Source organism: Sapajus apella, unplaced genomic scaffold (assembly GCF_009761245.1).
Source record: "Sapajus apella isolate SASKATOON/1434 unplaced genomic scaffold, GSC_monkey_1.0 scaffold121, whole genome shotgun sequence".
In the NCBI taxonomy this organism is placed as follows: Eukaryota; Metazoa; Chordata; class Mammalia; order Primates; family Cebidae; genus Sapajus; species Sapajus apella.
In genome coordinates, this window is record NW_022437061.1 from 4005431 (window position 1) to 4018928 (window position 13498).

Sequence of the window (13498 nt, forward strand, 5' to 3'; positions counted from 1 at the left end):
TCTTAGAGCCAATGCCATGAGAAACATGCAGAGAGAGAGAGAGAGAGAAAGAAAGAGAGAGAGAGAGAGAGAAAGAAAGAGAGAGAGAGAGAAAGAAAATGGTTGTAAATTTAAAGACAATAAGAATATCAAACAAGCAAATACAATTCATGATCTTTGATTTGCTCCTAGATTAGTAAAAATACCTAAGACTTTTTGGGAGGACAACTGGAGAAATTTAAATATGAACACATTAGATGATACTGTACTGGCAGTATTAATCTTAGATATAATAATGTGGTTTGTAGGAAATCATCCTTATTCTTAGGAGGTGCATATTCAAGTTTTAAAGCAAGAATCATGATGCTTTCAAGTAATTTTCAGATAGTCTGGCAAACTGAGACACATATTACAGGTATAGAGATAAAGCAAATATGACAAAATGTGGACAACTGGTGAATCCAGCTGGAGGGTATGTAAGGTGGTCACCATATTGTTCTTTCCATTTTTCCTACAACTTCACAAGATTTCAAAATAAAAAACTGTTTAGGAGGGGGACAACACACACTGGGGCCTCTTAGGGGTGCAGGTGGAGGGAGAGTATCAGGATACATGGCTAATGCACACAAGGCTTAATACCTAGGTGATGGGTTGATAGGTGCAGCAAACCACCGTGGCACACATTTACCTATATAACACACCTGCATGTCCTGCACATGTATCCCGAAACTTAAAATTAAATTAAATTAAATTAAAAATAAATAAATAAATAAAAGCTGTTCCTTGGACTTAGTAAAGACAGGAATCTGGCCACATCAGCCGGAGTGATTTCATTGGCATACTGGGCTCAAAAGTTGTAAGGCAGTAGGTTGTAGAGTGAATGGATGGTGAAGAAATGTAGCTAGGGAATACAGATCTTTCTTTTAGAAGGCATGGCTATGAAGGAGAGATCAGGAAGGAACAGGTTGAAGAAAAGGGTTTTGTTGTTTTGGTTTGTGCATTACATGTATTTGTCAGTGTTTTTAGATTGGGAGAGTGTTGGCATGTTTTTATTGATGGAAAGGTGCAAATGGAGAGAAAGAGGCTGAAGATATGAATGAGCAGGGATAATTTCTGAACCTGATCACTGAAGGGGGAGAGGAGGTGACAGTGGGGGATGAGAAGTAAAACATGGGTAGTGAATTAAGAAGCTAACTTTTCCAAAGAGCTATGGGAGAAGGAGGCATGGGCTATGTAAAATAGTGGACCTTCAGCACAGGACATGGGGAGAAAAGAGAGGACCAGCATAAGGGCTTCTACTTCCTCTAGAAATTAGGAAATAATGTTATCTGAGAGTGAGAAAGAAGAAGACAGGGGAGGGGAGTTAAGAATGGTGTAATTTTGAAATAAGTATTATGGAAAACTGGAAAGATACCTGGCTAAGGTAATGAGAAAGATTTCTTGGCAGCATCCAATTGAGATAAGAGACTTACTTTAAAGTGGAAAATCCACATTTGTGTATTTTCCCTAGCAAATACACAATCTTGCAGCAGCTCAAATAATAATGGAGAAGGCAGTCAGCCTGATACGGATTTGTGTTTTACTGTAAGAGTGCAAGAGAATAACAAAGGGGAAAGGAAGTTGAGAATACTGGCAAGTGACTGGCTGAAACACAGAATGATACAAAAGAAAGTGAAGATGGAAAGAGGTTGATAATTTTGGAGAAAATGGCAGAACTGAGAGTAGTTGTTCTCAACCTCTTCAACCTTGGTCGTAAATCAGAATCACCTGGGGAGCTGTAAAAATAAAAAAATAAAAAAACAGCAGTGACTGAGCTCCACTCCAGACCTACTGAATCAGAGTCTCAAGGTGTGGATCTAAGCCATTTATTGTTTAAAGAAAAAGTGATTTTTAACATGGGGCCACTACTTTCATGAGCAGAAAATAGGTGTACTCTAGGAATACAGGAGTGAGACGGTTGAAAGACAGGAGGTTAAAAAAAAAACAACTTTCTTTCTGCATGGACAGCACTCCCACAAATAAGCATGGTTAATATTCCTAAAACCCACCAGACTTTCTGTAAAATGTGTGGCAAGCACCCTCCACAAAGTGACACAGTACAAGAAGGGCAAGGATTCTCTGTATGCCCAGAAAAAGCAGTATGATGACAGGAAGCAGAATGGCTAAAGCGGGAAGACTAAGTTGATTTTCTGAAAAAAGACTAAAACTATCAGGAAGATTGTGCTGAGGCCTTGAGTGCGGTGAACCCAACTTCAGATCTAAGAGATGCAAGCCTTTTGAACTGGGTTGAGATAAGAAGAGAAAGGGCCAAGGGATCCAGTTCTCAGTGTCATCTTTTATTTTATTATAAAAACAATAAAATCGTGAGTTTATGTTAAAAAAAAGACAGGAGGTTGAATTTCAGAAGTCTATCAGTTCTTGGTAATAAGATCCAAAATAAGGGAGTGGGTAACTAGAGTAAAGCTTAAAATAATAAGAATTTAAGAGGTCAAAAAGCTGTAAGTGTAAGATCTTAGGTGGGTCACCCAGGAGGACAGTATTACAGGATGATGATGTACCTTAGCAGGGAGGGACAACCCGTGAACTACCTGCCAGTGCAAATTATGAGTATGAGGATGTGGCTATGCAGAAAGTGAGCAAGTGGAGGTGGGCAGCGGAGAGGAGTATGGTAGGGTGGAGATAACAATGGCATTTTAGGGTGCGTATCGCATCCTAAAATTAGGAGCATATTGAAAAGCAGAAACGTTTATACAATAAGGGTGCTGAAAGAAAGGTTGTTAAGCCAACCAGTAAAACAGGTCTGTAACTGAGAATAAACTCTGCATGCACGAAAAGAATGTTATATCTGTGATTATCCTATTTTGAATCTGAATTTCTCCTGGAAAAAAACGTATATGAATCTGGCTTCTGAGACAGGTCACTAAACCGAAAAGAAGAGAAGAATAAGGAGAGAGGGGCAAGAAAGGGAAAGTGCAGGTCATTTGCCTGATTGCCCTTGAATGCATTCTCTGTCCTTCCCTTTCTCTGTTGAGTGCTGCAGGTTCCCTTTCTAGTTCTCTTCTGGGTAGGTTTGCAATGGGAAAACTAGTGGAAGAGCCAAAGGCAGCAGAAGGTGGGAAGCCAAGGTCATGATCCTCTCACTGCTTCAGATGGGCATCTGGTAGTTAATGGTGGTTTCAGCTCCTTCCAAGCAGCCGTCTCTGTGGTTCTACCTCTATCTTCCACGCCTTTACAACAGCTGCTTTCCTCATTGTCCTTCTAGCCAAAGGGGTGGTTGGTAGCAGCTTCCTACAGCTGGTAATCTCTGTGTTGTTTCATCCCTTTAGGCTTTGGAGCTCTTTCAACACCTATGTACCCATTCCCTGTATTAAATCCCAACTATTTATTAAAATTGTGTCTGTTTTCTTGATATAGGAATCACCTTTTGATTGAAATAATTTGGATCAGAGGTGATGAGGGCCTGAGCCAGAACAGCAGTAATGGAAATAGAGAGGGAAAAACGGATTCAAGAGACATTTCAAGGGTAAAATCAGTAGGGCCTCAGTACCTGACTGGATGTAGAAGCAGGTGAAAAAAAAGAAGTGAAATGACACAAAATTCTGACTTAGGGTAGACCAAGAAACACAGGAGGAAGACAAGGCATTAGGGATGCATGGTGCATGTTGAGGCTAAAGTACCTCAATGCAGAAACATTTTTTAAACCAAAAAATTCCTTAAAAGACTAGGAATTTCTTCCTAAAAAAACAGAATTATAAACAATATGGTAGACATTCATGACCATGGTCTATAACCCACATGGTTAAAATCAAAATATACAAGAAATAGCAGCTTGAATGACTATCACGAAGATTGGTTAATTCTAATTTTTTCCCATTTTGTTTTATAAATGGCACATACCTCCATTAGATGTGATGCCACTACTTGATAGAAGATCTTCATTATTTGATTCACATGCTTTTGATTCCATATTAAATATTGCTACCTATTCTTAGAGATCTTGAAGTATGAATAGTTTCCTGTTTGGTTCTTTTGATTCCTGTCTATGGAAGACAGAGATTCAATCTTATTAATAAGGTACTATGTGAAAAAGTTCATAGAAGAACAGGAACTGACTTTATTAACATTTGAAATTCAGTAATAATTTCTTCTCCAGAAAAATAATTATTTATACAGAAATACATATTACATAAAACTAATAAATGAATACAATCTTTTGGTGAAAATTGTTAATTTTAATGGCCAAGTGGATTATTAAAGACAACCCAAAAATCTAAAACTAATAATTATTGTGGTAAGTAGTGCTCTGATTTGGGGTGGAGGTTTCTCATAAAGTTATACCATCAAATAATGGAAGAAAATATCTCTTTAGCAAAACCCACAAATCGTCAAAATAGAAGTCATTAATAAAAGTTGAAGAACTTCTTTGACGTCAAATGGTGCTCACATTTTTATTTACGCTAAGAGGAGAATTCTGAATGTGGAGAACAGAGGTGGTGGTCTGATTTCAAATCTCCCTCTTATCCTCCCAAAAAGCCATAAGATCACCCAGGCACTCCACACCCCTAGCATCACTGGAAGACAGAGAGTACCACAACCAGCAAATAATCTGCAAGTAAAGGGAAAAGCTTTTTCCAAAAGAATTCCCACAGTCCACCTACCACCACTACAAGCCTAGGAGTACAGAAAATGGGAGGGAAGAGGTAAGCAGAAGACAGAGAAAGTACAGACAAATTCACCCCCAGATGTAAAAAAGTAAAGGCCAAAATATTAAGCACAGGTTGGAACTTGATAGTCCATAGCCCTGACAATGGGGTAAGGGCTTGAAGAAGTAGTGGCCTCAGAGAAGCAGTGTTTCTTGAGGAGAATGAGATATGGAGAGAAAAGGTGGTCTCCCCTGGGGCCATGGCAATCAAGGGAAAGAAGGAAATGAGAGGGAAACATTAAGGAACCAGCAGAAACAAAACACAAGCTGGATATACCATCCTCCTTCCACCCTTCCCACCCAACACCACTACCCACAAAGAAACTGCATGGCAGAAGGCAGTCTTAAAGTAGGAACCTTGTCCACAAAATGAATTGGAATAGATAAAAGCAGACTATATCCACTGCAAAATGTCAGAAAACATGAATACAATCTTTTCTGCTGATGAAAAGTCTCTCCCACAAACAACAAACATGAAGCCAAAGAAAACTGTAACATTATACTTCAAACTGAACCCAGTATGCTCAAACAAGCATTTAGGGGTATGAAAAATCACCCTGAATTAGATATGTAAAGCCAAAGAATAAAAATGGACAAGAAAGAAAATAAGCTAACAAACAAACAGGAAGAGATGAAACAAGAGTTGATTAAAGTTAGGAAAAACAGAGAAGAAAAAGACACAATTATATCAGAAATAAAGACTGAATCACAAAGTACACAAGCAATGATAGGTTGTAATAAAAATTTAATAAAAGTACTGAAGAAAATCAGGAAAACCACCATGAGAATAAAAAATAAGATAAAAAAGTAAAAAGGGTGTGAGCCAGGCATGGTGATACCTGTAATCCCAGCACTTAGGGAGACAGAAGCAGGAGGATAGCTTGAGCCCAGGAGTTCATGACCTGCCTGGGCAACAGAGCAAGACCCCATTCTCCACAAAAAGAAGAAAAGAAGACAAAAAAAAAAAAAAAAGAGTGATATAGGAATATTGAAATGGAAGACAGGTAAATGAGGTTGAGTATAACTGGGGTTCCTAAAGGAAAAACATAGAACAATGAAACAGAACTATTATTTAAAATTATAATCCAAGAAAATTTCCTAGAAATAAAGACCTCAATCTATACATTTTCCATACCAGGGAAAATTGACCAAGAATGATCAACTCTGAGACATATTCTAGTAAAACAATATTAAGACTTTAAAGATAATGAAAAAATCCTCAGTGCCTCCAGACAAAAAAGATGAAATAATTTACAAAGACAAGAAGATTAGACTGGCACTAGGTTATTAAAAACAACACACACAGTAAGGCGAGAGTGGAGTAGTACTTTCAACAAAGGACAGAAAGTATAAACTAAGGCAATTACAGCCAGGCAAGATCACCTTCAAAAGGTTTTGAAGCCATAAAAAAGTAGTTTTGTCTGTACCAGAACACTGTGCTGTGTGCCTCTGCTGAGGATTCTACTAAATGAGCTTCAGTCACCCAAAAGACCACCGTAAAATGTGGCAGTGTCTACAACCAGTGAAGATCTTCAAGGTTTTGTGTAGGTTCTAAATTTTTTAAACTAAATTTGGAAAAAAGGATAAAGACAAACATTTAAAAAACAAGACTTAGACAACTGCAAAGGGACTGATAGTGAATATTTAAATATTCAGTTATAGAGTTGAGAAAAACAAATATGAGGTAATGGCACTGAATCGTGATATAAATATTATGTGCTTAACAACAGAGAATAAATGTAACTAAAAACAGGGGGAAGAGGGAAAAAAGTGGAAGGTGAAAGACCACAGACTGTTATAAATGGAATAGATTGTCAAAGGACACCACTTAAAACTGACATAAAGTAAAAGATCAAGTAAGAAAAAGGGGGCTTAAAAGTGCACTATAAAAAGCATTAATACAAAAGTAACCACGAGAGTAAAAAATACAACCTTCTTAAATGACAAAGAATTTTAAAAAGAAAACATGAAAAAGAAACACCAAATAAACTCTAACAAATATAACACAATCAGTAATTACACAAGATAATATAATAATGTGAAAATAACACCACAGAATTTAGGCCAAACAGTCATGTTGATAAATATAAGGGGACTTCACTCGCCTATTAGAAGAAAAGGATTTTCAAATTGGCTAAAAAAAAAACTGCTATGTACAAAAAAGTATGCCTAAGAACGCACAGATTCAAAAAGGCTAAAAATAAAAAGATGAACAAAAATTTGCCAGACAAATGAAAACAATAAGAAAGCACAGGTTAAAATCCTGATACCAGACTAAGTAGTCTTCAAGCCAGAGAGCATTAACTAAAACAAAGTGCAGTGTACTTGAAGTTAAAAGCCACATTCCACAATAAAGATATGTACCATATAACACAGCAAGCACCTGGATAAAGCATAAATCCACAGAAGATACGGTAAGAACTGAAAACACAGTAATAATAGAAGACTTTAACAGACAATTAGTATGAGACAGGCCAAGTGGACAAAAAATAAATAGAGATAGATATAAAAGATTCAGAAGAACTAATCACTAAGGTAGATCCTTTGGCTATATATTGAACACCATACTTTGATATAAGACAATATACTTTCCTCTCAAGGGCACATGGCACATTCACAAAAATCAATCATATTCTAGGGCACAAATAAAAGGTCAGTAGGTTCCATAAAGCAGAAATGTTACAAACAGCACCTCTGGTCACAGTATAACCAAGCTAGAAATTAAAATCAAAACTTCCAAATTAAAAGGGCCTTTCCACCTGGAAATTAAAATGCCTTCTATTAAACAACTCTTATGTGATAAGGTAAATATAAGCTGAAATTAAATAATTTATAAAAAATAATAATGAAAACAGTACGTATCTGTGACATACATTAAAAGTAGTAAAAAGACGAAAATTCCTAGCCCTGGACACCTATATCAATAAAAGTGAAATAATAAAAGTAAGTTAATTAAGTCTTTAACACAAAAACATAGAAAAATGGGTAAACTAGGTTGAGCACGCTGGCTCACGCCTGTAATCCCAGCACTTTGGGAGGCTGAGGCGGGCAGAGGTCAGGTGTTCAAGAGCAGCCTGGCCAACATGGTAAAACCCCGTCTCTACTAAAAATACAAAAATTAGCTGGGTGTGGTGGTGAGTGGCTGTAATCCTAGCTACTCAGGAGGCTGAGGCTAGAGAATCACTTGAACCCAGGAGGCAGAGGCTGCAGTGAGCGGAGATCTCACCATTGCACTCCAGCCTGGGTGACAGAGTAAGAGTCTGTCTCAAAAAAAAGAAAGAAAGAAGCATGGGTAAACTAAAAGAAAGCACAAGTAGGAAATAATAAATGCAAAAGCAGAAATTAAGATAGAAAACAGAAAAACAATTGGTTAAATTAATGAATCAAAATCTTGATTCTTTAAAAAACAAAATAGATGTGGGTGAGCGCCACTAAAATGATAGAGGAAAATCACATATAAAACACACTACTTATCATTTTTACATTAATTCATGATTGTAAGCATAAAGTGTTTAAATATTTAAAAACCCTGAGCTAAACAGTTTTTATTAAATGGAATTCCTTTTTATTTTACTCACATTTTCTTCCTTTTGATTACTGAGATGCCACCTGTCAAAGCTACAGTTAAGGACAGAACATAGCTACCTTAGCATGTTTCATGCTATCCTTTTTTAGGAAGTAATTAGTAGGTAGGGAGATATTCCATAAAGAATTATAACAAATGGAATGTTAGTCAAAATTTCTAGGCAATTTAAATGCTCTAAATAGAAGAGGCTGCCACTTGAGGAAAAAAAGAACTCTGACTATTGAAAGAAAAGGATTTTCAAACTGGCTTATAAATAATGACTATGCTGTGTACAAGAAGCATGCCTTCTCATTTAAGCAAGTTTCATTGTGAATGTTTGTTGTACAATTTTTCTGACACACTAAAATGATACATTTTGGGATTCTTCGGGATAATGAATGACACTAAGAAAGTTCAAATTGGTGAGTAACGTTATCATGAATTAGAGATCCATCAGAAGCATAGAGGAACAAATAGGACATGTATAGAACTACAACCAAATACTGGAAAATCATATAGTAATTCAACATCAAAGATTTAGTATTAAGCAGGAAACAGAATCTAAGACCAAGGTAAGCAGAACTAAAACCAGAAGTTAGAGAATAGAGAAAAGATGCAAGATGGAGGTTTGGTTTTAGAATATTCTGATGTGGAAATCATACTTGTTTACTTTGACATAAGATGAGGAATGCTTGTGTTATTCAGCAGAACCCAGTACCACTGATTCATAATAGGCTCTCGGAAAGCAGCAGTCCTTCAGAGGGAAATTTTTTTCTTAGAAAATTAGTCGTTTACAGAAGACAACACAGGTTTATTCACTTAAACAAGAGTTTTAAAACAACCATTTGTTTGTAAAGAGGATGCTTAGTACCTCTATTGCCAATGCTGGTAGTTATTTTATGTGTGTATTTTACAGTAATAAAAATCTGTACTTAAATAGTATTTGTAATTCATTTTCACTATTTTAGGCCGACTATATATCCTCAATTTGGTCAAGTCATCAGTGTTTCTCTACTTTTGTGACACTTTTGTAATTGAAATATTTTTCCTATTTTCGGGCATAAAGCTTATGAAATGATTGAAGATTTCTAGAAAAAGCAAGGTTTTTTTGTTTCAATAAATCATAAAATTGTTAAAAAAAACACTCTGTACTTGGTTGATTTGGGGATCATAACATGAACTTACATGTGTTTATTTTAAATCTCTGAGTAAAATACAGAAGTGAGATCTTGGCCTCTTCTGATATGCCCAAGGTCTATTATAAACAGTTCTGCCTGATTTAAAATTATGAACAGGTTCACATTAAAAGGAACCTTACATTTCTAACAAGCAATATCTATGTAACTATTCTACTCTAGATATTTGATTGGAATGTTGAAAAAGAAAAAAAAGGCCTAAGAAACCACAGACCACAAAGAGGCGACTTTTGGAGAAAAACCACAAGCCTTAGGTTTTGTAATACAGTTGAGATAAGGCACTTAAAAGTATCTCCTGGGTTCTGACTTCTCTTCCTTGGATTCTAAAGGCCATGGTGGATATGAACTTAAACTTTTCCTAGTGTGAATAATCCTCACCTTGATTTCTTTTTGTATGGCTGCTACTTAAGGCGGACCTCTCCTGTGATTATCAAGAATGAATGACTGATTTAGAATCCAAGCTCTATGGGTATTGTGTGTGTGTGTGTGTGTGTGTATGTGTTTGTTTTGAGATGGAGTCTTGCTGTGTCACCCAGGCTGGAGTACAGTGGTGTGATCTTGGCTCACTACAACCTCCACCACCCAGGTTCAAGCAATTCTCCCACCCCAGTCTCCTGAATAGCTGAGATTACAGGCATGTGGCACCACTGCCTGGCTAATTTTTGTATTTTTAATAAAGACAGGGTTTCACCATGTTGGCCAGGCTGGTCTCGAACTCCTGGCCTCAAGTGATCTACCTGCCTCAGCCTCACAAAGTGCTGGGATTACAAGCATAAGTCACCGTGCCCGACCCAAGCTCTATTTTGATTGGGTATAGATGACTTACAATGTATGTTCTATTTAGATTCCTGGATTCTTCAACTGACTCAAGGTCCTAGGATGATGAACCACCCTACCTTCCACAGAAACCAGAGACTGGGGATATTATAGAACTGATCTGTATTCTTCTAGAACCAGTCTGCAGATATGTTTTCCTTGGGAAATTCTGAGGTGCCTCAGGACTGATTCAAATAAACATATCTGGGCTGGTACAATCTCAGAAACAATAAGGAGAACCATTCATGTTGAACAGCATTGTACTGCCTAAATTGCTGTTAACTGCTTATTAACTTCACATGCTCTCAGTGTCTGTTTTCTCAATCACACTCTTTCAAGTCTCTGGATGTTGTCATCCTAGCTCTGTGATTACTAGCTGTGTCACTTTGAGAAAAATATTTAACCTGTGTATGACTATATGATGGAAATAAAGAGTATACAGTATAAAAAGTACAGGGCATATACCTCAAAAGAATAGGAGTTAACTGATAACTCACATGCAGGCCTTCCTAGATAGTAACTGCAGGTCTTCCTATATAGCAACTGCCTCAACACATACAAAGTACCACATAATTGGATAGCAATAATATGAAGAATAATAATACTATCTGGCAGGGTGCTGTGGTTCATACCTGTAATTCCAACACTAAGGCAAGTGGATCATGTGAGTTACAGACCAGGAGTTAGAGACCAGCCTGGTCAACAGAGTGAGACTCTGTCTTTAATAAAAAATGAAAAAAAATAGTGGGGCATGGTGGTGCTTTGCCTTTAGTCGCAGCTACATAGAAGGGTGAGGTGGGAGGATTTCTTGAGCCCAGGAGTTCAAGGCTGTAGTGAGCCCATCACCACTGCACTCCAGCCTAAGTGACAGTGCAAGACCCATCTCAAAAAAACAAAAACCAAAAAACTCCCTGAAATCCCAAAACTATCTTTATAATTTAAGCAGTGTATGTATATCAATTCACTTTCCCATACTAAAGAGCTATATTAAGCTTCATACAGGCACACTAACAGAAAAGAAAGTGAGTTTAATCTGCATTGACTAAACACAGGGACTGTTATAATGTAACATGGAATTAAGCTATTTAAGATCACATTTCACCCATACATAATACCATCTAGTAGGGAGGCAATTTAGAAGCACAAAACTTAGAATCAGGAAACTTAATTCTATCATCGGTTAACTGTGAGAGCATGGGCAGATCTTTTCATATGTCTGAGTCTCAATTTCCATCCTTACTAAATGAAATTACAGTTGTGTGTGTTTTTCAAATCCTTTTTAAGCAGTGGAAATGTTTCTTTAAATCTTCTGAGCCCCAACCACACCCTCCTCTCTGCCCCAGAGACACCTCTATGGAATACAGAGGGCTCCACTGAACATAGTCTGAAAACCACCAAGATAAAGCCCTTGCAGCTTTTATATTGTAGGTTATTCTGTCCTAAGCCTCCATCAGGTTCAAGGCTACAAGTTTTCTAAAATAAATTAGATGCAGATACAGATAGAATAGTCTATCAGTTGTATATGTTCGCAATTCTCAAATATAACTAGAAGTAAAACAAAAGTTACCTTAACTTCTGGATATTCTTATTTTCACTTATTCTATTAACACCTGAAAAACAAAATATTTAAAATCTGCTCATTTATATATATTTCATTTACTGAAATTTATTATTTCAAAAGTTCAATTTACAAATTCATGTTCATCACTTAAGATCTTGACAATATCTAAAACACACACATATAACAATGACAACAAGAAGTGCCAAATTATTTTTTCCTTTTACGTGAAAATACACTTTAATAGCCTACAGCAGGCCAGGCATGGTGGCTAACACCTATAATCCCAACACTTTGGGAGGCTGAGATAGGAAGATTGCTTGAGGCTAGAAGTTTGAGATCAGCCTAGGCAACGTAGTAAGACTTTGCCCCGACAAAAAAAAAAATTTTAACAGCCTATAGCAGCCAGATGCGGTGGCTCATGCCTGTTATCTCAGCACTTTGGGAAGCTGAGATGGCAGATCACTTGAGGTCAGGAGTTTGAGATAAACATGGAGAAACCTCGTCTACTAAAAATACAAAAATTAGCTGGGCATGGTGGCGTGCCTCTGTAATCCCAGCTACTGGGAGGCTGAGGCAGGAGAATTGCTTGAACCTAGGACGCAGTAGTTGTGGTGAGCCAAAATCGTGCCACTACACTCCAGCCTAGGTGACAGAACAAGTTCTGTCTCAAAGAAAAAAAAATAGCCTATAGCACTTATCTAAATCACGTTTTTACAACAAAATGTGTTTAATTATATGCTCCCTATTGGCCCAATTCTAATTTTACTGGCACAGATCTTATTGGCACCATCAAGATGATGTAGCAAGTAAAGCTACAGGCACATATGACCTAATATCAATATTCTCAGACCTGATCTTTCTCCAGGTACAGTCCAAACTGACTTAAACAGACCAGCCAAATACCTTCTGACCATTTTAACTGCTTTTCACTGTTTGGAAATGTTTTTGACCAGGCAACATCACTCACGCTTGGTTAGAGAAGTAACTGGGTACAGAAACCTCTGTCTGGTGAGTCAAAACAGGTCTATAAATTTTAAGCAGGTATACTGAAATGATAAACCACCAAGATTTTTGGCATAGCTCAGTGGAATATAAGCAGTTTTAAAAATATTTTAAAAATGAATGAGCCTGTAATTCCAACACTTTGGGAGGCCAAGGAGGGAGGATTGCTTGAGCTTAGGAATTTGAGACCAGCCTGGGCAACATAGTGAGATCTTGTCTCTACGAAAAAAAATTTTTTAATTAGCTGGGCACAGTGGTTCATGCCTGTAGTCCCAGCTCCTCTGGAGGCCGTGGTGGGAGTTACCACCTGAGCCCAGGAGGTTGAGGCTGTGGTGAACCATGATCCTACCACTGCGCTCCAGCTTGGACAACAGAGTGAGACCCCGTCAAAAAAAAAAAAAAAAAAAAAAAAAAAACATGAAAGAAAAAAATGAATATATTCTATGTGCAGAATTCAGACTAATGAATGGGAGTAAAGAGAGGCAGAGTCTAGTTCAAGGTGAAAATAAATTTTCTTTTTTTTTTTTTTTCTTTTCTAGGTAACTTTTTTTTGTTCCTAGATTTTATAGGTTTTTACATTAAACTTTGTAATATATTCCATTTGATATAGTATCTAGAAATGGTTTTCCTAAGTTTTTTCCTGATGTTCAAAGACCAATTCCATCTTCACACTCTGA

The 13498-nt window shown here is 37.1% G+C and overlaps 1 protein-coding gene and 1 non-coding gene across 15 annotated transcripts in view; one reads left to right on the top strand and one right to left on the bottom strand.

Annotated features, from left to right (window-relative positions):
* CCDC158 (coiled-coil domain containing 158) overlaps positions 1-13498 on the bottom strand; it is a 119787-nt gene that overhangs the window by 98604 nt on the left and 7685 nt on the right. For 13 of the 14 annotated variants that reach the window (XR_004263709.1, XR_004263708.1, XM_032261114.1 and 10 more), the window contains exons 2-3: positions 11826-11868; positions 3877-4019 (exon numbers count right to left, since the gene is read on the bottom strand). Coding sequence is in view for 12 of the 14 variants with exons in the window: in XM_032261111.1 (XP_032117002.1) it covers positions 3877-3946 (70 nt within the window). In the remaining 2 variants the exon portion in view is untranslated. The remainder of the gene's footprint in view (positions 1-3876; positions 4020-11825; positions 11869-13498) is intronic. The other variant, XM_032261106.1, reaches the window with a different exon arrangement.
* Positions 2822-2893, top strand: LOC116538642. The gene has a single exon (XR_004263721.1). It is a non-coding gene; the product is annotated as a small nucleolar RNA SNORD50 (small nucleolar RNA).